The sequence below is a fragment of the Callospermophilus lateralis genome, chromosome 18 (assembly GCF_048772815.1).
Source record: "Callospermophilus lateralis isolate mCalLat2 chromosome 18, mCalLat2.hap1, whole genome shotgun sequence".
Lineage (NCBI taxonomy): Eukaryota > Metazoa > Chordata > Mammalia > Rodentia > Sciuridae > Callospermophilus > Callospermophilus lateralis.
Genome location: NC_135322.1, coordinates 1,392,370 through 1,417,120, shown reverse-complemented (window position 1 = coordinate 1,417,120; position 24,751 = coordinate 1,392,370). Strand labels below are relative to the sequence as shown.

The window sequence follows — 24,751 nt, the reverse complement described above, 5'->3', positions numbered from 1 at the left end:
CCAACTTCACCCATCCGCTAAGAAGAGCCTCACCATGGGCTGTCCAGGACACGGCCTGTCCCTGGGGTGCAGCTTGGCTTAAGCACATGCAAGTCAGTCAGTGTGACACTCAATAGATGTGATCAATAGATGCAGAAAACGCATCCTTTCTGGAAAAGGCTCAAAAAAAAAAAAAAAAATGGGTGTAGAAGGAAGTCTTCTCAACCACCAGGAGCTAACATGGTGGTTAGGGGGCCACAAGCCTCTCCTGTGGACCTGTCACCATGGGAGGTCGTCCACTCCAGCTGCACTCCTGGAAGTGCTAGAAAGAGCCATCAGACGAGGAAAGGGTACCCACCAGAAAGGAAAAAGGAAAACAGCCCTGCTTGCATAGGATGCTACTCTTCACATCTAAAAACTGTTAGAACCAATAAGTGAATTCAGTAAAGGAGCAAAATACAAACCCACATGTAAAAATCAGTTCTGCTTCTTTTTTTTTTTTTTTTCTACACGGTTTAAGCCCATATAACGGCTTGTCTCACAGAAAAGAGAACACCCGAATAGGTTAGACTTTCTTGCTATAGCACAGTTCTGCTTCTTTACAGAATAATTACCTGCCTCCAAAAGAAACCAGGAAGACAATCTCAATTGCATCAAAAAGGATAAAATAATAGGGAATAGATTCAACTAAGAAGGGGAGAGATCTATAAGCTGACAACTACCACACATTGATGGAAGAAGTCCAAGAAGGCCCGGGGGACATGGAAAGACACCTGGTTCAGGAGCCAGATGCAATGAGACTGTGAAATGTCTGCACTTCTCAAAGTGACCCACAGGTTTAATGCAATTCCTGTCAACATTCCAGTGATATATTTCACAGGAACAGAAAAAAATTCTAAAAATTCTTTTGGACCAGCAAGAGCCAAAGCCATGTTGAGAAGGGAGACCAGACTGGAGGGCCGTACTCTCTGGCTTCAGGCTGCAGGACAAGGCTCTGGCCAGCAGAACGGCAGGACGTCTGTCTTTCAGGAGACATAACAGGGCAGACCCTGCCTGTCTGATGGTGTGGGTGGCCTGGGGACGTCCTGCTGAGTGAAGGAGCCCAGACCCGAGGGCAGTACCAGGTGGTCCTGCTCACATGGGAGTCCAGGGCATTGCTCCACAGAGGAGGAGTGTCCAAGGAGCCTCAGGGACCAGGAGAGACGCCCATCTGGGAACACAGCCGGTGACTTCAGGGTGAAGGCCCTGGACCTAGCGCACAGCACTCTGAAACCGCAGGAGAGTGGGCGTTAGGCTTGGCTCCAGGAGGCAGGGCTTGGACGGGCCACTCTGTGGTCCATCAGAGCACCCACAAACACCTCGAAAACACACAGTGCTTGTCAGGCACACCTCAGTGACGGTGAGGAAGTCAACAGAATGAAAACCAAAAGGTTCTCAACCCCTTTACTTGGTTTTTTATTGCACGTATACCTTGGTTCTATTTCCATGTCACAAAATCCACTTATTTTCAGGTCACCGTGGTCATCTCACAACTAATGTAATATATTTAAATCCCTAGGACTGGATACTGGGCTTTTTCTGACGTTTCCATGCACACGAGGAGCGCGCCCACCCTGCGCCTGTCCCCTGTTCTGGGGACACACTGACCCGCTGGGGTGGAAACCACCGTGTTCACTCCGCTTCTCGGCAGTGAGCTGAGACCCTCCCCCTGGGCGGCCGCGGACAGTCCTCTGGCCACCCCTTCCCCACGGCCTCGGCTCGGGCGCCCTCGGTGGCTCAGGCTGATGTCGTCCACGAGGACTCAGCGCCTGGGAGACCCTTCCTCCAGCCGGGCCTCTGGTTTTCCTGGTCACCGCTGGTGCTGGGCCCAGGAGGACTGGAGGCGAGGGAGAGCCCGGGGCCGGCGGGCGGCGGGATCACGGCCCGCGGAGGGTCCTGCGCAGCGCCGCGTGGACCTCCCTGTTGCGCAGGCAGTAGATGACCGGGTTGCACAGGGGCGTGGCCACCGTGTAGATGACCGACAGCACCTTGTTGAGGTCCATGGACTTGATGCGGCTGGGGCGGCAGTAGATGAAGAGGGCGGCCGAGTAGAAGATGCCCACCACCACCAGGTGCGAGGCGCAGGTGGAGAGGGCCTTGCGGCGGGCGGCGGCCGAGGGCATGCGCAGCACCGCCCTCGCGATGGCCACGTAGGAGGCCAGCGCCACCAGAAGGGTCCCGCAGAAGATGACGATGGCGGAGATGAAGTCCACCAGCTCCGTGAGGGCCACGTGGGTGCAGGAGAGGTTGAGCAGGGGGGAGACGTCGCAGAAGAACTGGTTGAGCACGTTGGGGCCGCAGTAGGACAGGCTGGCGATGCACGTGGTCTTGGCCACCGAGACCACCAGCCCCCCCAGCCAGGAGGACAGGGCTAAGCCCCTACAGACCTGGGGCCGCATGAGCAGCGGGTAGTGCAGAGGGCGGCAGATGGCCACGTAGCGGTCATAGGCCATGGAGGCCAGCAGCGTGCACTCTGTGCAGATGAGGACTATGAAGAAGAAGAGCTGGGTCATGCAGGCCAGGAAGGAAATGTGGTAGGGTCCCACCCACAGCCCCAGGAGCAGGGTGGGCATGGTGACGGACACGTAGCACATCTCCAGGCAGCTGAGGTTGCCCAGGAAGAAGTACATGGGCTTTCGGAGCTCGCTGTGGCTGCAGATGAGGGAGATGATGAGGGTGTTCTCCAGGAGGGTCAGCAGGTAGAGAGCCAGGAAGAGGGCAAACAGGACGTCCCTGACGCCCAGCCTGGTGGACAAGCCCAGCAGGATGAACTGCTGGACCCTGGTCACGTTGGCCAGCTCCAGGGAGGGCTCCATCTGTGTGGAGACAAAGGAGACTGCTGATATCCAGCTGCAGAGGCCTAATAGTGAGAACGTCATTGCAAGGTGTCCACAGTGGCTAGAGGCCCTGGTGACCTGACCACTGGTCTTGTGTTAGAAATTGTTGAGAGAGAGAAGCTTGTAAGCTCATGAGACAAAATCTGAACTCGGTTACCCAAGTTGATTGTCTTAGTAAATATGACTTTGGAAAGAATCTGACCATCAGAAACTGGGAAGAATAACATTTGCTTTCCTTGAAATTAAGTGAAGGAATAGACTAAAATTCACTGTAAGAAATTAGAATTATTCTCTTTTTCAAAATTTAAAAAAAAATTAAAATTATAGATGGATACAATACCTTTTATTTTTATGTGGTGCTGAGGATCAAACCCAGGGCCTCATACTTGCCAGGCGAGTGCTCTACCACTGAGCCACAATCCCAGCCCTAAAATTATCTTCATTTCAGCTTTTTGAAAAACAACAACAACAACAACAACAAACAAACAACCCCCAACACCTAAAACCTGTTCTTCCACCTTACATGTTATGTTCTTCTTACACCCACCACCAGGTTGGAGTATTCCTAAAATGCAGAGTTGGTCAAGATGTCAGATGGCTCATTCTACAACCCTCCTCATCTCTTAGTGGGGTGGTATTTCCTGGATCTGAATCGTGCTCTGGATCACAGATGGTTATCAAGACGGCAGAAGGGCCGTTGTCCTGCTGAGGGACAGACCCTCCAGGGAGAGGATGGAGAGTCCACGGTCACCCACACTTCCCTGCCATCTGCACCCCAGTCCACCGGGGAAGCGGAGCCCCAGAGGAACTGCCCCTATGCACGGGGTCGACTCTGACCACGAAGACCTCTAGGATTCTTTGAGTCAGAATCTGTCATTGCTACTCATTTTCCTTCTTGGTTCTGTTTGTGGAACAAGCGGAAGTCAGCTTCCCGGCTCTGTGGTCCTGGGCAGTAGGCTCACCGGACTGAGCCAGGCGGCTTCCTGGACTGACTTGAGCCCTGTGCTGATTCCACTGCGTCATGTTATCACCCTCAGCACAGAAACCAGGACTCTCCCAAGCAAGACGGTGACGGGGACCGTCTGAGGGGGCAGGAAGTCGCCCTGGGTGCCTGGGAGCCTGCTTCCTCCTCCGCAGGTCTTACAGGTGGCCTTTCAGCTCTCCAGGTATTCTTTCTGCAGGTGAAACTCCCAGATTCCTTTGGCCACTTCCCACACTCCATGAGGATCACATTTCCCCGGAGCCCAGTGGTCTCCTCAGGGGACACGGCCCTGGCTTCCCCTGGCATTTCCCTGAGCCAAGTCCTGCTGAGGATATCTGGGGCTCTACCTCCGGACTTGGGCCCAGACCCCGAGGTGATTGACAGTCTGACAGCCCTGGCTCACGGCCCCCTGGGGGGCAGGCTGGGCTCCCACCTCCCTCACTGCTCCGTCTCTTCCTTGCTCTTAAGCAGTAGGCGCTCTATCTGTGCCTAATTTATTATAGGGCAAGACATTTATAGGAAAGTCTTCAAGTAAAGGTTGCCCTTGTCCCCGACACCAGATGACAGCTGCCGTCTCCTGGGTGCACCTTGGGGGATAGTTCCCAACACATAGCTGTGGGGTCTCATGTTCAACTCCTCCCTCTTCACTAACAATTTATCTTGAAAAGAGTTCTTGTCACCGTGGAGCTGACCTCCAGGACACTGTGGAGATCACAGAGCGGATCTAAGCCCCCTTCCAGCCCCGGGTCCCGGCACGGCACCTGGCACAGAAACCACATTTTCATAAAAATTAATGAACCAAGGGAGGATGGAACTGGAAAAGCACCCGAGCGTCATACTTATGTTACCTGAAGAGACGAGGGTTTGGGGCCATTTAATAGACACCTGCACTCTGTGTGCCTTGCCCGGCTCAGGATGCCAAGGTCATCTCACTTACTCTCCCCAAAGCCCTGGTGAGGTAGGACTTACAGAGCCTCGGACGGCCAGAGCATGCCAGGCACCAACGGATTGCTTGAATTTCAGTGGGTTTCAGATTCCACAGGAGGAAACAATTTATTAAATAAAAGCACAATTCAAGCGTGGTTCCAGGAGTAGCGGATGCTGGAGGGGTGGGGGCCACCTGAGTTCTGGCCACGAGGGAGGCTGCAGGTGGAGACGTGGAAGATGTGGAGGGTCACGAGATGCAGCAGGCAGAGAGCGCGCTGTGGGTGGGAGAAGAGCAGGCGGAAAGGCCCTGGCCCCATGAGGCCAGAGCAGGTGCAGGTGGTTTCAGGGTCCGCTCACTCGCAGCTGGAACAGAGGTGGCCTGACCCGCAGTGCAGAGTGCGCTGCTGCGCTGGCTCCTAAGTACACCTGCACTCCAGGGCAGCGCCAGGGATCTTGTGTGACATTGTTTCACCAGCTCTCAAGGACCTTGTGAGAATGCTGCCATTTTCCTTATTTTAAAAGGAAAGTGACTGAAGGTCAGGAGGTGAAGCCGTGGGTCCCGAGTCCTGGCCAGTGAAGGAAATGGGAACAGAAGGTACAGGATTTCTTGGGGCACCTCACCCCCATCCCAACAGTGTTCCTGCTGAGGACAGCCACGTGGTGGGTAATGGTAAGAGCCCGCAGCAGGCGCTCTCTGGGCCAAATGCTTTCCAGATGAAGCTGCTGCTGCTGCAGGTCCAGGTGCAGGTGAGCCCAGGCTCAGAAGCCAGCAGCCCCTGCGCTGCTGCCCGGAGCCAGAGCCACCTCCCTTCTCCTGCCCAGCGATGGTGCCGTGGTTCTTTAGCCCAAGAGTTTCCACTTCACATATTTAAATATTGACTGGAACAGTTTAGTCAGAAAACAAAGTATGTCCCACAGTCGTAAGAAAATGCATTCCGTGCACAGAATGTGAGGGAGGAAAGGGCCTTGGAGACAGAGCCTCCCGAGGCCTCTTGGCAGGGACCCGAGGAGAGTCCGTGCAAGATCTGTGTGCACCGCGTCTAGCTGCAGGATCAGGGTTTCCCAGGAAGCCAGGTTTGGACCCGGGCAGTGTCTGATGAGCCAGGAAAGAAGACCCTGAGTGGCTCCTCCTTGGCCTGAGCATTGCTTCACCTACACAGGTGCCCTCCAGCACACAGCCCTCAGGGAGAACCGCAGCCATAACCCTGTCCTGGTGTGAGCCCAGTCACCGCCCTGGGACAGCCGGCCACACTCCAGCTGTGCCCTGGACTCAGGGCCTTCGGAACCCCTTTCCAAGCCACCACAAAGGCTCAGAAGCCTTTGTGTCCTTCACCACTAGTCTTCGGAGGATTGCTGGGGAAAATAGAAAACACATTGTGGGTGGCTATAAAAGCTCAGGCCCACCAGGTACCGTGGGGCTCGCCTGTAATCCCAGCAACTTGGGAGGCTGAGGCAGAAGGATCAGGAGTTCAAAACCAGCCTCAGCAACTTAGTGAGACCCTCAGCAACTCAGCAAGACCCTGTTTCAAAATGAAAAATAAAAAGGGTTGGGGGTGGGGCTCAGCGTTAAGTACCCTTAGGTTCAACCCCCAGTACGAAAAAAATACAATAGAAATAAAAGTTCAGGCCTGTTGTCCCGGAGGCCTGGGCCGTTTCTGTTCCCCAGAGGCGTCCTGCCTGGGGAGCTGTCCTTGGTGCTGAGCAGGGCTTCCCGGAGCTGGGCTCTGGCCCTGACGCTGGAGCCCACTGCAGTCGGGGACAGGAGCCTCACCTGCTGGCTGCCAGCAGGACTTGGTGTTTAAGGGGGCTGCCACCAGCCAGGGCTGAGCGCAGGTGGCTGGCTCCCCCCTCTGAGCCCACGTCTGTGCTGCCTGCGCGCTTCCTCTCCAGGTGCCTCGAGGTGCCTCCCTCTTGGTCCTGCCTCCGACCCTCCCTTTCCTTCCCACCTCCGCTCCCTGAGAACCCCTGCCCAGGTCAGCCCCACTGGCTGGCGACTTTGTATGGAAGATCTGTGTTAAAAACTCACGAGTGCACCCAGGGTCTCACTGGCATTGTGAAGCCCAGAGACCATCCCACCTAGAACCTGCTGCTCTGTAGCTACTCGCCCATGGCTGAGCCAGGCTGGAGACAGCCGGGGTGAGAAAACGCCACTCGTCCCAGGGGCAGGGAGTGGGTGGCTGCACCCGCCCCCTGCCCCGTGCCTTTGCAGGCTGCAGCTCGGCCGAGCTTTGCTTTCCTGTCACCACAGCAGCTCTGCCTTGAGCTCCATGATTTCCTTGCTCTAGGAGTCGGAGCAGCTTAGTGAGGTCGCTGGGACCTGGATTCAACAGTAAAGAGAAGCGAGTTGGGATCCTCTTATCCTAAACTGAATCCAGGACTTCTCACGAGGAAGCAGGCTCCTGGTGGGCAGAAGCTGCAGAGTGTGTGATTCTGCTCCGTCCCACACACTTTCTAAGCAAAGCTTTGTGCAGAGAAAGCAGGGCAGCAGGAGCAGTGGACTCTTGGCATGGAAGGACCTGGGCTCTGGCTTCCAGGGTGCAGAGCTGTGAAGCAGCATCCCGAGCCGCGCCCCTCCCTGCCCCAGCCCCCTGGGCACATCCCGCCGTGGAGTAGCTGTGCCCTTCTCAGAGCCAGCAATTCTCTGCAATAGCCGAGCCACCCGACCAGCACTTTGGGGAGTGGAAAGTGGTAGTTAAAGCAACAACCTTGTTAGACAGCCATGAGCAGTAGGGTTTCCTCACCACTGATTAGCTAAGCATGAGATATTCAGGAGGTCAGTCGACTGGCCTGTGCTGCGCGCGCGTGTGTGTCTGTGTGTGTGTGTGTGTGAGAGAGAGAGGGGGGGGGGGAGAGACGGAGATGGGGAGAGGGGGAGAGGGGGAGAGGGGGAGAGGGGGAGAGGGGGAGAGGGAGAGAGGGGGAGAGGGGGAGAGGGGGAGAGGGGAAGAGACGGAGAGGGGGAGAGGGGGAGAGGGGTTGGTCCCGGGAGGAGGGGGACTACAGCTCCAGGGTGGCCAGTCAACAGGGCCTCTCAGGGTGGAGTCTGCACCTGGCCTGCCCGGGGTGTTCTGTGAAGGCTTCTTTCGGGTTCCTCGTCTTCACCCCACAGAGCAGCATTTGGTCCCCTCCCCTGTCACAGGGAAGACAAGGTGCCCACCTTTTCTGCTGACGCTGTGCCCGGAGGATTCTCTACTGCCCAGGTGCCTCAGCCTCTGTCCAGAGGAGGGAGAGCAGCCCTTCAGTGCATCTGGGCAGCTGGTCTTGGTGCTGAGGCAGGCCCACGCCCACCCGCCCTGCGTCTCCTCCTCTCTGCTCCTCGGAGGCGACTGACGACCCACAGGCAAGGAGGAGCCAGGGAGGCGAGCTTAAGCCGGAGCTCTGGTCTCAGGGGCCGCCTGGACCTCAGGGGCCTTCCCTGGACCTCAGGGGCCCGCCCTGGCTCTGTGGACTTGCAGGAGAGGCGGAGAGGAGAGCTCTGTGGAGGAGGGCAGCGGCAGGTGCACAGGTCTGTGAGCAGCAGCTCCTCTTGGCCCATCAGTCCTGAGTGACAGGACACACCACCCTGGGGACCATCCGGAGCTGTGGCCATGGCTGAGGACCTCGCAGAGGAGCTGCTGGTAGGCAGGGGGCTGGGCTGCTGGACAGAAGCTTCCGTGTACACCTGCGGCCAGCAAAGCCGCACTCAAGTAGCCAAGGTGAGCCACCCAGGAGTCCATAGGCCATAGGTGAGGGAGTATCATCCAGAGTTAGGAAGCGAGGGACCCCAACATGTGCTACCATGGGATGGACCCTGAGGACCACGGCCAAGCGGGACGGCCAGCCACCGGGACGTGCCAAGTGACGCCACCGCACATTTCAAACACATTATTAAATCAAAAGAAAACAAACAGTGCTTCAGGAATACCATGAGAGGCGAGCAGCGGGGGGCCTTCCTGAGGGAGACGCGGCCAAACCCGCCACCGCTGCACTTTCCTGCTGCAAAGGTTCTTTATTTGATCACCGTCCAGAAATGGTAAAATTGACGTCTGTCACTGCAGTCCCAGAAACCCCGGGGCCTGATGGAGACACCAGTCTTTCTGAGACAACCCCGGACTCCCCCTCGCCTCTACCCCACCCGGAGCTCAGGGCAGCCCGGCTTCAGCCTTAGCTGCCCCTCCAGCCAGGGATAGTGCTCCCCATGGTGAAGTCCAGTCAGCCTCCAGAACGGAGGGGTCCTGTGAGCCCCGTTTCCTCTAGCCACACCCAGAGTCGCTCAGTGGGACAGACTTCTGGACTCCCTGTCCGCCTGGGAAGCGTTGGCCCAGCAGTCACCTGCCGCGGGAACGGAAGAACCTTCCGGATGTGGATCTCCTCGGACTCAGCACCCAGCTCTTACCACTCCAGTAGCCCAGCGCCTGAGCCTGGCTCCGAGCCTTGCGTATGAAGGGAGGTGGGCCTGCCTTCCCCAGGCACTGGGAAGACAGAAACAGCCAGCACGCGGAGTCACTCTGCGGGTGACCCCCTCGGTGGGTGGTGTCTCACACCACCCTGGTGCAGCTATAAAGCTGTAGACGCATGTTAGACTCAGTGAACCCGTGAATACTCCCTGCCTCCGCCCAGGGCCACAGTCATGGAGTAGTGATGCTGTGACATGCCCAGGGTTCCTCTTCTGAAGCAGCGGTGTCACAGAGGGGGCCGAAGAAGCAGCAGAGTGTGGTGTCCACGTCTGCGCCTCGGCCCTCAGAGCAGAGTGTTGGGCAAGTCACATCCTCCCCGAGGCTCAGCCTCATCATCTGTAAACAGGATGTGGTGTGGGATGGCCACCCAGGCTGACTGTGGAGGATGAAAGAACAATCAGTGTGAGACACCACCGTTGCACACACAGAACAGACCGTGACGCATCTCGACAGTGCAACAGGATCCCAACACTAACGCCACGTGTGTGGCTGTCCCGACTTAACTCCTCTTGGATTTTAATCCCAAACTCTTTTAACTGAGAGGATTGATGGTGTAATTTTCCAGCTCAAAATCCTTCATTTTTCATATGTGATAGCAATTGCCTCCACCACCATCAGCATCATGACCACCACCACCATTATTGCCACCACCATCATCATCACCATCATCATCACCAAACATGTAGTGTTTATGGTGGGTACAGTTCTATAGATCAAGCAAATTTTCAAATTTATATAAACTCACAACATGTCTTCACAGAGTGCTGAATTTCCTGTACTTAGAAGCTCATGATAATTTGAACTTAAGTCTCCCAATTCCAAACCCGGCCTGCAGGGAATACTACTCGATGTTCCCTTCTAGACATCGTTTGGGGTTTAACCTATGGGTTGGCTATGGGGGTGGTAAGTGGAAAACTTCATGGAGTGCCCGCTGTGTTCCAGGATGCACTGGGGTGCCCGCTGTGTCCAGGCTGCGCTGGGGTGCCCACTGTGTCCAGGCTGCGCTGGGGGTGCCCGCTGTGTCCCAGGCTGCGCTGGGGCTTCCGTGTATCCTCTTGCTGTGTGTTACCCACACTGTGTGGTCGGCATCATTACATTCTCACTCACAGGTGAGAAAACTGAGGCTGAAAGTCAAGTCCCAGTTCCTATATCTAAAGAAATAGTTACACATCAAATTCAAGGAAACTGAATTTGTCTTCTAGAAAAATCAGATCTCTCCAATAGAAGAGAGAAAACTGCTCTTCTGATGTATTTACTTATGTTTAGAAAAAATTCCTAATTGACTTGAAGAAGAAATAAATTAACCCCTGTGAATCAGGCTAACTATTAGAGATAAAACTCAGAAAATAAGACCACTTCAAAGGACAGAAAAACCAACCTGAACAGGCTCATGTAAAAGTGAATTTATTTGGTCACATGAAAGGAAGCCCTGGGTGAGACAAACATCAGGCATGGCTGGATGCAGGCACTCCACAGTCATTAGAACCCCATCCCCTTCCTCTGCTGGTTTTGGTTTCCTTTGCATCAACTCCATTATCGAGCAGGGACTCCCCTGTTAAAGGTCACAAGCTGCAAGTCATTGACAAAGAGAATCTGAGTGAACACCTTGGGATCTGATGCCCTGAAGTAGATTCTACTAGTGTCTCAAATCCTTCACTCATCCCCAGATGAATGTCACCTGCCCAGTTTGCAGTTTCCCCCACAGAGGAAGAGGGTGCCCCGCTGCCCCTGGGCTTTGGGTCTGCCCATGGCCGGGCACTGGCTCACTCGCATCACAAAGCCTTGGGCACCCCTGTGCCCTGGGCCTCCGCAGGCGTGCCTCCCTGCAGTGTGGTGAGAAGAGGGCCCCAGCCAGCTCTCCGCGGGGGTGGAGGACCAGGACCCAGCTCCCCCAGCTATCCCGCCCACACCGACACCACTCATTCTCCCGGGCAAGGCCATTGGGTATCAGCCACGTCACCCCGATGAGCAGGAGCCCAGGCTGGATCGGCAGCACTCGCCGAGGGCAGGTTCAGGAGAACAGATGGCAGCTCTTAAGACACTGGGTGCCTTGTCACTCGGCATTCCAGTGGCAGCTGCTGATCCCCGCACTCCAGCTGTCCCAGGCAGCTTAGCCTGTCAGCTGCCAGGTATTCATGGGCGCTGGAAGCCTCCGTCGTGGGCCTCTGCTTGGGCAGAAGATGTGATCCCACCGTCTAGGAGCCCGGGCACAAGGGCACAGGGATTTCTAAGACTAGGGCCACCCAGACTGAAAAGAGAAAGAGGGCAGTTCCCTGAGAGAGTCTGAGCGCTACACACACTTGCACAAAGATCCTGGGCAAAAGCAGATACTGACTCTGACTCCCATCTTGGGGCACAAGAGCTCATGCCCCGAGTCCAGACCTGCGAGGCCACCGGCACACGCGCCCCAGGGCAGCCTTCACCTCCTTGTTCCGAAGGCTGTAGATGAGGGGGTTGAGCATGGGGGTCACCAGGGTGTAGGACAGGGACACCACCTGCTTGCTCTCAGGAGAGTAGCTGGCCTTGGGGCGCAAATGGATGACCCCCGTGGTGCCATAAAACAGAATCACCACGATGAGGTGGGACGCGCAGGTGGACAGCGCCTTGAGGCGCCCCGAGGCCGACGGCATCCGCAGGACAGTGGCCAGAATCCTGGCGTAGGATGTGGCAATCAGGCAGAAGGGAATGAACATGACCAACACTGTGGCCACCAACACGTTGGCCTCGAAGACCCTGGTGTCTGCGCACACCAGGCTGAGCAGAGGGGCGATGTCACAGAAGAAGTGGCGGATGCCACACGGCCCGCAGAAGGGGAAGCTGAACAGCCAGATGGTGAAGACCAGCGCCACGGGGACTCCCGCCAGCCAGCAGGCGGCGGCCAGCAGGCGGCACCGCCTGAGGCTCACCAGGGCGCCATAGTGCAGCGGCCTGCAGATGGCCACGAAGCGGTCCCAGGCCATGGCGGTCAGCAGGAAGCACTCGGACGTGACGCACGACAGCACGAGCAGCAGCTGCAGGGCGCAGGCCGCGGGGGACACGCCACGCCCGGGCCGCAGCAGGGTCAGCAGCAGGCGCGGCGCCACGTCCAGCGAGAAGCAGAGCTCCACCAGGGCCAGCTGGCGCAGGAAGAAGTACATGGGCGCGCGCAGGGCGGGGTCCAGGCCGGGCAGCAGCGCGATGAGCGTGTTGCCCAGCAGCGCCAGCAGGAAGAGCGCCAGGAAGAGTGCGGCCAGCAGCGGGCGCAGCCTGGGCACGTGCGCGAAGCCCAGCAGCACGAAGTCGCGCGCTCCGCTCTGGTTGGCCCAGGCCAGGGCTGCGGGGCCGCCCGGGGGAGTGCGGGCCCCGGGCATGGGCCAGCTGCAGGGCGCGCGGCCGGCCGAGGAAGCCTGGGAGGGAAGAGGATGGAGAAGGTGCCCGTGAGGCCGTGCCTGCTGCGCATGCGCCTGGGCGCAGAGCCCCAGGGGTCTCGGCCAAGGGCAAATCAGACCCCGAGGTGCGCAGGAGCCAGGGAGGAAGTCAGATGTCCTCACGAGCTGGCCTGGCCCTGCCGGCTTTTCTGGACTCTGGTCCAGGAGCTCAGGCCCCCACCTCAGGGCCGAGCTGGCACCAAGCTGGGCTTCTGGATGGAGAGGGAGCCAAGGAGAGCTATGTTCTCATTTGCCCTCCCCTCCTGGGCACCTTCTTCTTATAGGTCCCGACGCCTCTCACGGGCCCCTGCCTCCTGCTGGCTCCGCCCCCTCTCCCAGCTCTGGTGCCCTGCCCTCCCTTCCACCCAGCCCCAGGATCCTGACTGTCTACACAGCGTGGTAAAGGCGCTTGATGTTGGGTTGACTGCTGGGTTCCCTGAAGCTGCAAGCCAGCAAGCTGATGGAGCGCCCCATCTGCAGGTGAATACCATCAGGTGCAGAGAGCACTGGGGTGTGCTCATGGCCAAGAGGAACTGGCACTCCTGAGTGACCGTCCTGAGTGGTGCAGCGGTGAACCACAGGGAAGACGTTCCGGCCTCTCCTCTCCCAGATTCAGACTCCCTTCTGAAGCCGGGGGTGTTGTGAGGAACCCTCTGCACACTGTGGGGGTCTGCTCCATCCTGCTCCATGGCACTCCCTGGCCTAGGCCACCAGCACCCTTCATGCAAGGGCCTCCTGCTTCTGTTCTGGCTGGCCTCAACCCTAGAGTGAAATGGCTGGGTGCCTGGTGGAAAACACACAGGTGACCGCAGCTCCCTGGGCACCAGGACATGACCACGGTGGCCCAGCCTCGCAGCTCCGTTGCAGGGGGGCTCGTGCACATGCTTTGGGGACTCCTGCTGGTTGAAGACCAGCTGAAGAGTGTGCACGGCGTCCCCAGGGCCCTACAGTGCTCAGCTCTTGTGAAAGCTTCCGGCTGCTCTCGTTTATTCAACCTGTGTTGATTGAGCATCTATTCTGTTTCCAAAACTCTGCTGGGTAATGAGGGTTCTCCACAGAGAAGTGTCCAGGGCCAAGTGTGGGAGCAGGGAGGGAAGGCAGGGGGCTGCCTCGGGAGTCCTGCGCATGAGGGATGCTGGTGGCTGGACTGTCCTGGTGGGTGTTTCAGTGAGGGTGTGCCCACTGTCAGGATAAGTCCTGGAGGTGGAGTCCCTGGGAGCAGACATGAGGGTGAAGGGTAGGTCCTAGGACTCTGGCCAAGGGAGGGGATGGAGCCATTTTCTGAGATGGAAGGACTTGGGATGTTCAGGCTGGGGCTGAGGCAGGGGAGAGGAGGGCTGGGCTGCACTTGTGAGCGGGAGCCCACAGGAGAAGACCCTGGATCCAGGTAGGGTCAGGCCAGCCTGTGTGAGGAGGCCCATCTGGCACCTCACTGTTGTTTCTGTCTGGGTTGGGTGAGCCCACCAGAGAGGCAGTGCCGGCTGCTCTTCCTTTCCTCTTCCGTAAACGGGCACAAGAATGTCTCCCCAAGGACCGGCTCAGGGTCGAGCCCCTGCCTGGCAAGCACAAGGCTGGGCTCCATCTGCCTCCGAGGGAGACTCCCCCAGACGCTGGGGCATCGGGTGATTTCTGTCATCACCCACCCCAGCTCCCACTTGGCAGAACCGAGGCACAGAGACGGTCGGTGAATTTGCCCAAGTGAATGGAGAGTGGAAAGCGTGGACTGAACAGGAGCGGTCAGCAGAGACCCGTGAGCAGTTGATCCAAGAGCGCAGCCGCCTCCCACGCCCGTCTCATTTGCCCAAACCACACGGAGCAAACCCGGAGCTCGGCTCCTTCAGTACCCATCGTGGGACGCTCCTGCAGAGTGTCCGTGTCTGCTCTGACCAGGAAGGGGCTGTCCTCCACTGCCCTGAACCAGGGACAGTGGGCAGAGCTCAGACAGAGATGGTTCAACCTGGGACCCACCCTTCCCTGGACACACAGTGAACAAGTGGGGGCCTTTGGCTCTCTGGACACGGTCACTTGTGGAGAGGCTGGGACATCCTTCTTTAGAAAAGAGCGAATGGGTCCAGCAAGGTGACTGCAGTTAGAGTTCTCCCCGCAGACTTGCTAGAAGGATGGACGTTTGGGAGGGTGGATCCATGAGAGGATCGGAGTACTGGTCCACAACCTGATGTGTGCCGAAGGTCGAGCTGCACGCCTTACCTGCCTGCGGTCTTACTTGCCAATCACACCTGATGATTAAGGCACCTATGGACCTGACCCCCAGCTTGGGGGACCCAGTCCGCAGCGCCCAAGGAAGATCACCCCCACTGCAGACGGAGAGGCCTGACCGGGGTCGTGTCCAGCACAGCGCTGGTTTTACAAGGAATTTTAAGTTTTTGAGGAAACTGTGTTTATACCCCACTAAGGCCCCCACAGGTTCATTACGTGTAAGGGGGGCAGTCACGGTACCTTCCTCGTGACGGTGGCCAGGAGGACAGTGCCGGGCACAAGGTAGAGCTCGGTAGTAGCCATTGCCCCTAACAGTCCAGATGAACACCCCAGTGCCCCTTCCTGCTGTGACCCGGGGGACTTCATGCCACCTGCACTGCCACAGGAGCCCAGTGGGGCTCTTCTGCAACTCTGGAGCCATGGCCAGTCCAACACCCCACACCGTCGCTCTCAAGCTGACCGTCCCAGGGCCGCCTCCCCCCAGCTGCAAGGGTGGCCTCAGGGATCTTCCCGCCAGCACCCACAGCGGGGTGGACTGGAAGGAGCTCTTCCAAGGCCACCGGCAGTGTCTGCCACACGAGGGCCGCAGGAGCTCTCTGTCCTGTGTGGTCCCCTCCAGAAATCAGTGCCGCTGCCAGGTGAGTGCACCCAGGCCCAAGAGTGAGGGCAGCTAGGGACTGGGCAAGTGTGCTAGGATGTGTTCTTACTGTCGCAGCCACGGGCAGAAACCGCTGGGTGCCCGAGGAGCAGGAGCAGAACCCGGAGAGCATGCATACAGTGAGTGTCCTCCACGGATACACCATGATGTTTCTGGAATGTCCCACGGGAGTCCGCTCCCAGTGGTCGCCTCTGGAGCATTTCACTGGGGTTAGAGAGGCCAGGGACGTCCATCCTCACGTATCCTTGGAACATTTAAAATTTTGTAGGTGGCCATTTATTTTGCTTCTAGAAAATTTGCTAGAATCTAGACAGGACAGGAGGAATGAGAGTCCCTCGCAACCTTGCTGTAAGATAGTTGGTCCACTTGCATAAAGTCCTGAGAATGGACCAGTCATAGAGGATGAGAGCAGATGGCAGTGGCCAGGCCTGGGTGGGGGGTTGACATTTAATGGGGACAGAGTTTCAGTGCTTTGCAAGGTCGAGTAGGTTCTGGGGACATGGAGGGCTGCTCAGTGGAAAGCCCTTAGGCACCGTGCTCTTGAAATGGCTAGGAACCGAGTGCTGACCACATTTAACACGGTGAGAAGTTCAGAGCCCGCTTGAGATCACAGAGGTGTTTACAAAATAGCAAGGGATCCATCAGCCCCAGCCCCAGGATTCAACCTGGTGACGGGCTCACACGGTGGCGCACCCCTTCCCGGTGTCGGCCCTGGCCACCAGGTTCTCGACCAGACGCCCAGGACGCCATTAAGCGGAGCTCAGGAGGCTCACCTGGAGCGCCCTTCCCCTCAGGCAGCCGAGCTCAGGCACACGCGGAACCTCAGCGGGTTCGTCTGGCATCTTCTCTGTTGGCACTCATGGAGTGTTTCCCTGTCGGTGAAGGCAGCTGGGCATGTCCTGTGTTTTGGCAAGGGACACACAGCCCAGTTCCACCTCAGAGAGCCTCTGTGAGAGTCAGCTGAGGAGCTTCCACCTAGGAGCGTGCGGAGGTGACCGGCCTGGCACAGGGAAGCCCTTGACCAGCGCCTGTCACCACCACCACCACCGGCAGGTGAGGGAGTCGCGGTCAGTGTTTGTCCAGTTATAAAGAAGGCTGCGTGGGAAGCCTTTGTGGATAGATCTAGGCTTGACTTACCTTCTAAAGTAGATGGTGGTGAGAGAGAAGGCGTGTGCCCGGCCCGTGCTCCACACTGAGAACGGGAAGAGAAGGGTGGGAAGGAGAAGGGGGGGAAGGACAGGCTGGCTTTAGAGCTACGGGCTGTTTCCTGGAGATCCACGGTTTTCTTATTTTCAGATCAGAAATGTGAAGCCCAGAGGGTGGGTCTCTGTCCACTGGCCCAGCAGTCCTCCCTCTGCCCTCCAGCGTCCCCCCACGGCTCTGGCTATGAGGTTATCCTCGGGTGACAGATCTGGCAGGAAGTGGAAGCCGGAGGAGCTCCGCCACCGTGCAGAGCAGGTGAGGTCCTAGGCAGGGCCACCTGTCTGAATGCTGGTCCCCAGGACCCGACACTGAGCACTCATCTGCAGCCACACACAGCCCAGGCTGGCAGAAGGCAGTCTCTGGGAGATATCCACCTCCGCTGGGGACCTCGGGGCTGTCCTTCCTCCCTGGAGACCGCGGGATGCACCTCGTTATCCGCCTCTCTGCCGGGCTGCAGCCCGTGGGGAGCTGGCCCTCCCTGCCTGGTTTCTGCCATGCTGCTGGGGCTGCACACTGAGCCACGTGCCAGCTCACGCCCCTCCTCTCTGTTCCCCTCCTTCCAGGCAGCTGGAGTCACCTCTGGGCCGTGCTGAGGCCTTCCACGCGCACCACTTGACGCCTGATGCTGGCGGGTGTGAGGGAACGGTGCCCTCCTGCTGCCTGGTGGGCATGCCAGTCCACCGCCTGCCTGGGGGCCTGCAGGGGCGGGGCTGGGCTCGGGGCGCAGCGCTTGCCCAGCGTGTGTGAGCACCGAGTTGGCGCCTCAGCACCACGTAAAATAGACAAAATGAAGATATTGTGTCTATCTGCAAGTTGAAATCTTTGAGAAAGAGAAGTAAAACATGCAGTCCACACTGGGGGCACTCACCCAGGGTCGCACCAGCTCACGGGGGCCCCTCGAGCAGCAGTTGCAACACTGGCACAGGGGACGCCGTCGATGAGGACAGAGGGGCAGCCGTGGTCCACTCCCGCTGCAGGAAACCCTGGGTCTGGAAGGGTGACGTGGGTTGGTAGCGTTGAGAACCAAGTGTCTCCGAGGCACACCAGGAAGCAAGACAAGCCAGCCACCGGGGGACGTGGTGGGAGACCTTGCTCAGAACGGGGCGGAGGTGGTGGGCAGCGGCCAGGAGTGCAGGAAAGACCTTCATGGCCTCCGAGGGCGTCCGGAGCTGAGACCTCGATGAGCCAGGTTTGCAGGTTGTTGGGCTGCGGACCTGTGGGCGGCTTTGTCACTGGATGAGGAGAGGAGGAAGAGGGGAGAAGGGGCTCAGCCCTGCGGGGTCGCTGCGGCCTGGTGTTCTGTTGTTTGTTTTTTTTGCAGTGGTTCTGAGAGTTTTGCTACTGGTCATTTTCAGCCACTCCTGGCTGGGGTCCGAGACCCAGCCTGAGTCCCAGCTCTGCCGATGGCAGCTGCGTGGTCAGGGCAAGGGGCCTCATGTTTTCTGGGCCCAAGTGTGGAAAACAAACGTCACCTCACCGTCATCTAGGTTGCTCAGTGACACAGTGCGACTGGGCTCTTCAGACCGGCGTCAGTAAGCAGGCTCAAAGGCTCTGTTGGGGTCAGGTCACTTGGACAGTTCCTAGGTGGGGTCAGGGGCTGCCTTCTGCAGCTCGAGGGCAAGCCACAGGAGAAAGGCACACAGGACCTGCAGGGAACCCAAAGCCCCCACAGAGCAGCGGGCAGCGGGCAGCGGGGTTTCCAGGGAGCGAGAGATCTGGCAGTTGCATACTTAGGACAGAAGGTGACAGCACTCCACGGACCAGGCATATGGCGGGCACCCTTGTCACTCACGGCACACTGGATCACGGGCACGCACACACAGGGGTGAGCGCACACACGTGGTGGGGGGCATGTGAATGAGCTTGACTGGCGGTCATTCCACAACACACACATGTTGTCAAGCCGCGTGCCTGGAACATAGCAGGGCTCATTTCCCATTCAACCTCAGTGAAGCCTGGAAAATAAGCCGGGCGGTGGTGCACGCCCAGAATCCCAGTGGCTGAGGCAGGAGGATCTTGAGTTCAAAGCCAGCCTCAGCAATTTAGTGAGACCCTGAGCAACTCAGCAAGATCCTGATTTAAATAAAATATAAATGAAGGGCTGGAGGTGTGGCTCGGGGATTAAGTGCCTCTGAGTTCAATCCCAGGTACAAAAAATAAATAAATAAATAAAACTGGAAAAATAATCTTTCCCAGATTAAAAAAATAAAAGAATTTTAACAGGTTCCCTTCTGCAGGACTTGGTGGCTGACTTCAGCACTCTCCTCATGGGGCGTGTACCGCGGTGCGTTTCGTCCCACCACAGGCTTCTTTTGCTGGCCCAAATACCTTAAGGAGCTCCGGTTCCATGGACTTGCTTGGGAACTGGCAGAGCCTTCTGGGAGGGGTCTCCCTGAGATGAGGCCTGGGACCAGAGCGGGGCAGCTGTGGGATGCAGACGTGGCCATGTCAAAACGAGCCTCGCTGTGGCGTGTGACCACGATGACCAACAAACTCACCTTCAAGTGGCCTCTCCATCGTTGGTGCACAATGGACGCTCTGTGGACGCTCTGTGGTGCCTGGCGATGCCTGTCTCGTGTCTGTGCTGGGTGGCAGCCACAGGTCACGTAGGTGCCAGCCGCAGTCCGTCCAGGGGGCGAGCAGTGCTGAGCGCCCACCCCGCGCTGACTGGGGTTGAGCTCCACGTGTGGGCTTCACTGAGCCTCCATGATGAGAGCCACCAGGGTAATACCCAACCCTGTGTCGGGCCTGTCCCAGGCTCAGGTAGACCCCGCAGCGTCCACCCAGGTCACAGAGAACCCAGCGCCTGGCCTTCCGTGGCCTCAAGGGTGGCATGACGCCGGGCCTTTGCCTTGTTCAGAAGTGTGGTGCCTCCACCCCCCTGCCCTGGCACCGTCCACTCCTGGACACCACGGCATGGCTGTGATGGAGGCCCACAGTGGCCAGGCTCCTCTAACGCGGCAGGATCTGCTGAGCCCCAGGCGGTACCTCCTTTAACCCTCTGAACACTCCTGCAAGGTGGGTGCGGCCTTCCCGTTCTGCCAGAGAAGGCCCCAGACAGACGCCTCCGCTGGGACCAGGCCCAGCCGACCCCACCCTCCTGGGAAGGCCGCCCGCGGGCCTGCTCCGGATTCTGTCCATCAGGGGTTACTGCCTGCTTCCTGCAGAAGGGAGCCAGGCCTCGGGAGCAGGCTCTGGGTGTCTGCGTCCCAGGCTGGCCCAGTGCAGGAGAGTGACCAGCATGCAGTGCTCCCTGGTTCAGGGCTGTCCAGGACTGAACGGAGGAGCCCGCTCCAGACTCAGGGACCAAGGCTCAGAGCTGGGTCTTCCAGGTACCTTGTGTCAAGAGGTGACAATGCTCCATTCCCCCAGCCACGTGCTCCTCGGTGACCAGGTCACAGTGCCCCCTTCCCCCATCCATGGGCCTCTCAGAGACCAGGTGACAGTTCCCTCGTTCCCCCAGCCATGGGCCCCTCAGTGACCAGGTCACAGTGCCCCTTCCCCCAGCCATGGGCCCCTCAGAGACCAGGTGACAGTTCCCTCGTTCCCCCCAGCCATGGGCCCCTCAGTGACCAGGTCACAGTGCCCCCTCCCCCAGCCATGGGTTCCTCGATGACCAGGGCTCTTCAAACCTCCAGCGTGGAGATGCCCATTCACAGCATGAGACCTTTGCCCACTGAACCTCAGGAGTGTAAATGTCTGACACAGTCGGGTGGAAGGGGACGGTGGCTGTGACCACTTCTGGGGCAGGGAAGAAGTCCCCGTCATTCAGAAGCAGTCGCTGGGCCGGACCTGAATGCGACTCAGCCTGCCGTCCTCTCAGGACAGCTCTGGGGCTGCCAGCCTGGGGCGCAACCCAAGCCTGAGGGACTCTGGGGGGACGGCAGAAGACCTTGGTGGCCTGGGACCTGGAAGCTGAACTGTTTGTGGTGAAGAGTCCTGCCCCAGAGCCACCAGGCAGAGAGGAGGGGCCGGCCGGACTCAGGACTCGTTTGCAGAAGACACCGCCAACAAAGGACGTTTCCCAGGACCCAGACCAACTCCAAAGCCAACAAGAAAGTGAGCCACCAGGGGCAGCAGGCCAGGGACCTGGTGGGGCCCAGCAAAGAGCCAGAAGGAAGGCCATGGCCACACACCGAGGGACCTGCAAGCTCAGCGCAAGAGCGGCACCTGGGAGAGGCCCCGGGCAGCATGGCCACAGGGCTGGGGACGGGCCCAAGCTCCGGGGCAGGGCTGGAGAGGCCGAGGGGCGCAGCTGCCCTGGGAGGCAGCCGGTCAGTGTCCTAGCAGCCAGGCGGATTCTCACCTCGTGAGCTGAGAGCTACGTCCACAGGAGAACGTGCACACAGGTGTTTAGAGACGATTTCCTCCTGATTACCCAACATGGGAGCCCAGACGTCCTTCAGGAGGCCAAGGTGACAACTGGCACGTTCCAGGGGGATACCCTTGAGTGGTAAGGCACCGCCAGCCGAAGTGACCAGGTGACAGTGACCTGGGGAGACCCAGGTGCACACCCCAGAGAGAGAGGCCTTCTGGAAAGGCGCCTCCCCGTGTTCCAGCCGCGGGGCGCTCCAGAGAAGGGGAGCAGAGGCTGCACGTGTGGCCAGAGGCCAGTGGGGACGCGGTCCCTTCGACAGCTTGCCAAGAGCCTAAAACTGCTCCAAAAGGCCAGGAAAACAAACAACGATTAAAAAGCAGTGTAATGGCAGGCCTCGGAGGCTGAGGCTGGAGAACGGTGAGTTCAAAGCCAGCCTCAGCAACTTAGCAAGGCCATGTCTCCAAATAAAATGCTTTTTAAAAAAGGGCTGGGGGAGTGGCTCAGTGGTTTATGCCCCTGGGTTCAATCCTGGTACAGAAAAATAAATAAGGTAGCATGATAACAGCTCTGTGTGCCGACGGCTGACTCTGTGCCCAGTGCTGGAGTTGGTGTGTTTCATGTGATTCCCTCCTACAGCCCAGGAGGGGCGGACTGAGGCTCTCTCTGCTTTGCAGATAAGAAAAACCGAAGCCTCAAGGCTGAGGTTCAGACTCGGAGGGAGGTAGCTGAGCTGGCTTCCGGCCCCAGGTATGTGACAGTAACCAGCACTTATGTGGCACGTGAAGACCAGCCACGGCCCTCACGTCCGGGCTCCGTCAACCTGATTCTAGCGATGCCGTGGACTGGAAGGTTACCGCGTCTCCGCCGACTCACAATGTGGAGAAGGGGGTCAGGGAGAGGATGAGTGATGACCCAAGGCCACACTGCCAGGAAGGGCAGGCCCAGACTGACACCCAGCACTGGACCCCACAAACAGGGCGAGTCTACGCCCTCCCGAGGTCTCCAGATGCAGCCGAGGACCCCAGGTAAGCCTCAGCTGCCGCCCTGTTTCCTGACAGTTACTCTGAGGACTGCGGGGAAGGGGGACGCTGGGGCCACCCACGGGCCTGTCAGCACAGGGACAGAAGTAGGACCTGACCAACAAGAGGTGTTGGGGACACGTCCCTGGGGACAGTGACCAGCACCAGTAACTGGGCTTCAAGGGCCAGTGCTTTTAAAACCACTTGCATGGGCTTTGAGCTTTTTAAAATTTTCTAAAAAAGTAAGACGATAGTTTGACCCACCCCCGTGGGCAAGCCAGCCAGGGGCGCTCGGCAGCAGTGGGGACATGGGGGCCGCTGGCATCTGGTGGGTAGAGTCCAGAGGTACCACCAAACATCCGCAGTGCAGAGGACAACCCCCTGGACAAGGAGCTGCCCAGCTCCATGGTCACCGTCCAGGGTTGAGAGACCCTGCTCCCACCTGAGCGTTTGTTGAGGACTCCCCCCGCCCACTTCAGGGGAGATCTCCTAGGCAATCCTCCCCCAGCGACGGGATCCCACCATTCAGTGTGTGGTCTGTGCTAACATGTCCTTGGCTGTCCCAGTAATGCCGTCTCTAGCTGTGGGTCAAAACCTAGAGCAGGGCCAGAGACCTGAGTCTCGCTGGGCTGGGTCCTCCTCCAGCTAGAGCACCTTGATGCACGACCCGTGGGCTTCAGCGGGTCTGGTTTTAGGAGAACCCAGTCAATTTGGCTGGATTCAGGTTTTCTGGCTGTGTAGGTGGCGTTGGGTCCTTCCTGCACAGGCGCCAGCCCAGGGTGACGAGAACGCCAGGACACGGCGGCAGCCCTCTGGCCTGCGTTGCCCCCCCACGCCCGCCTTGGCACCTGCTGGCCCGGGCAAGGGTCTTCCTCACACTTAGATGAGGGATGGGTTCACTGCCTCCGTGAGGAAAGGCCCTGGCAGCCCACACTCTTCCCAAACCTGGGAACTCCCAGCACAGGACCCGAGTGTCCCCCTCCCCAGGATCCAGTGCCCGCTCCACTCCCTCTAATGTTTAGAGCAGGGACTGCACAGAGGTGACCCGGGGGCAGGCAGCCTAGTGAGGTGACCACAGGAGCCCTGGCCGGAGAAGGGCAGCTAGGACGGGGCTGGCGGGTAGGACAGGGCTGGAGATGGGAAAGGAGAGAGGCTGCGACGCACTTGGTGGCAAAGCGGAATGTGACCCTAACCCAGCTCAAACAACCTGAAGCCAAATGGAACCTTCTAGATTATGTAGCTGGGAAATGGGGGAGGTCACAAAGAAATCAAAGGGATACGAATAAGAAAAGAAAAACTCAAATCAAAGCAATATGGAAAAATAGCAGCTGGAGGAAGCGGGAGCGCCAGCCTTCAGCCTCTGCCCTCCGCCCGCCTCCTCTGCCCGCTGCCTCTCTGCGGACTCCAGCTCCAGTCCAGGGTCATCTCCCCGAGGCTTGGGGCTCATGTGGCACAGGCCACACATCTTTCCTTTGGAACGTCTCTCACACACATCCCCACATTTGCCTGTAGGGTCATCGGATCAATCATCCGCATCACCTGAGAGTGAGGGTCCACGAATGTCTTCAGAAGATTCTGTCATAAACATCTTCAAACACGCAGAAACCTCAGCAGGGTGGTGTCGGGAGCACACCCGTCTTCTCTCCACTTCCAACAAGTCACGTCACCAGGCCGGCTCTGCCACGGGCCGTTCCGTCCGTCCCTCTGCACACCCGCCATCATCTGACTTGATGCATTTCACAGTGAGTGCAGTCCCCACCAGGCTGTTCCAGCGTGCTCAGCATGGTCTAGGCGTCCACCGCGACAGCTCCGAGCCATAGACTTCACTTGCAGTGAAATTCACAGTTCTTCCACGTGACTGCGGTAGTTCAGTGAAGCCCAAGTTCCCCTCAAGAGGCTGAGCTGGTAAGAGCCCTCCACGCAAACCCAAGGCCAGCACCATTCTAAGTGGAGAAAAGCATTCCCTCTAAAAACTGGACCAAGACAGGGATGCCTCTCACCACTTCTACTCAACACTGTGCTTGAAACTCTAGCCAGAGCAATTAGACAGATGAGAGAAATTAAACGGGTAGGAATAAGAAAAGAAAAACTCAAACTATCATTATTTGCTGATGGCATGATTCTATATTGAGAATACCCAGAAATTCCACCAGAAAAATTGGAACTCACACATGAATTCAGCAAAGTTCTAGGATATAAAATCAATGCCCATAAATCAATTGCATTCCTATACACTTCAGTCATGAATCAACCGAAAGAGAAATTAGAAAAACTGTCCCATTCACAAAAGCCTCAAAAAAATTTGGGAATCAATTTAGCAAAAGAGGTGGAAGACCTCTACAAAGAGCCCTACAGAACTGTAAAGAGAAAAATTGAAGAAGACCTTAGAAGACGGAAAGATCTCCGATATCGTCAAAATGGCCACATTACCCAAAGTGCTATACAGATTCAATGTAATGACGTTCTTCATAGAAATAGAAAAAGCAGAAATGAAATTCATTTGGAAAAATAAGAAGCCCAGGGCTGGGGTTATGGTCAGTGGTAGAGGGCTTGCCTAGCTTGGGTGAGGCACTGGGTTTGATTCTCAGCACTGCATATGAAGAAATAATAAAAACTCAAGGTCCTTGACAATTTTTTTTAAAAGAGACCCAGAATAGCTAAAGCAATCCTTAGTGAGAAAAGTGAAGCAGGAGGCATCAGAATACCAGGCTTTAAATTATTCTAGAGCA

General features: G+C 57.8%; 2 protein-coding genes and 1 non-coding gene across 3 annotated transcripts; all 3 read right to left on the bottom strand.

Moving 5' to 3' along the window:
- Nucleotides 1-489: 489 nt before the first annotated feature.
- On the bottom strand, nucleotides 490-579 carry LOC143384598 (small nucleolar RNA SNORA28). Its single transcript, XR_013089390.1, has one exon. It is a non-coding gene; the product is annotated as a small nucleolar RNA SNORA28 (small nucleolar RNA).
- A 1,316-nt stretch (nucleotides 580-1,895) lies between these two features.
- On the bottom strand, nucleotides 1,896-2,849 carry LOC143383474 (olfactory receptor 6Z7-like). The gene has a single exon (XM_076838109.2). The coding sequence runs from the start codon at nucleotides 2,832-2,834 to the stop codon at nucleotides 1,896-1,898; it is 939 nt and encodes a 312-aa protein (XP_076694224.2). The 5' UTR covers nucleotides 2,835-2,849.
- Nucleotides 2,850-11,563: 8,714 nt separating this feature from the next.
- LOC143384165 (olfactory receptor 10A7-like) lies at nucleotides 11,564-15,127 on the bottom strand. Its single transcript, XM_076839218.2, has 2 exons — nucleotides 15,065-15,127; nucleotides 11,564-12,586 (listed from the first exon to the last, which is right to left on the bottom strand). The coding sequence occupies exons 1-2, from the start codon at nucleotides 15,125-15,127 to the stop codon at nucleotides 11,564-11,566; spliced, it is 1,086 nt and encodes a 361-aa protein (XP_076695333.2).
- Between the last annotated feature and the right edge of the window lie 9,624 nt (nucleotides 15,128-24,751).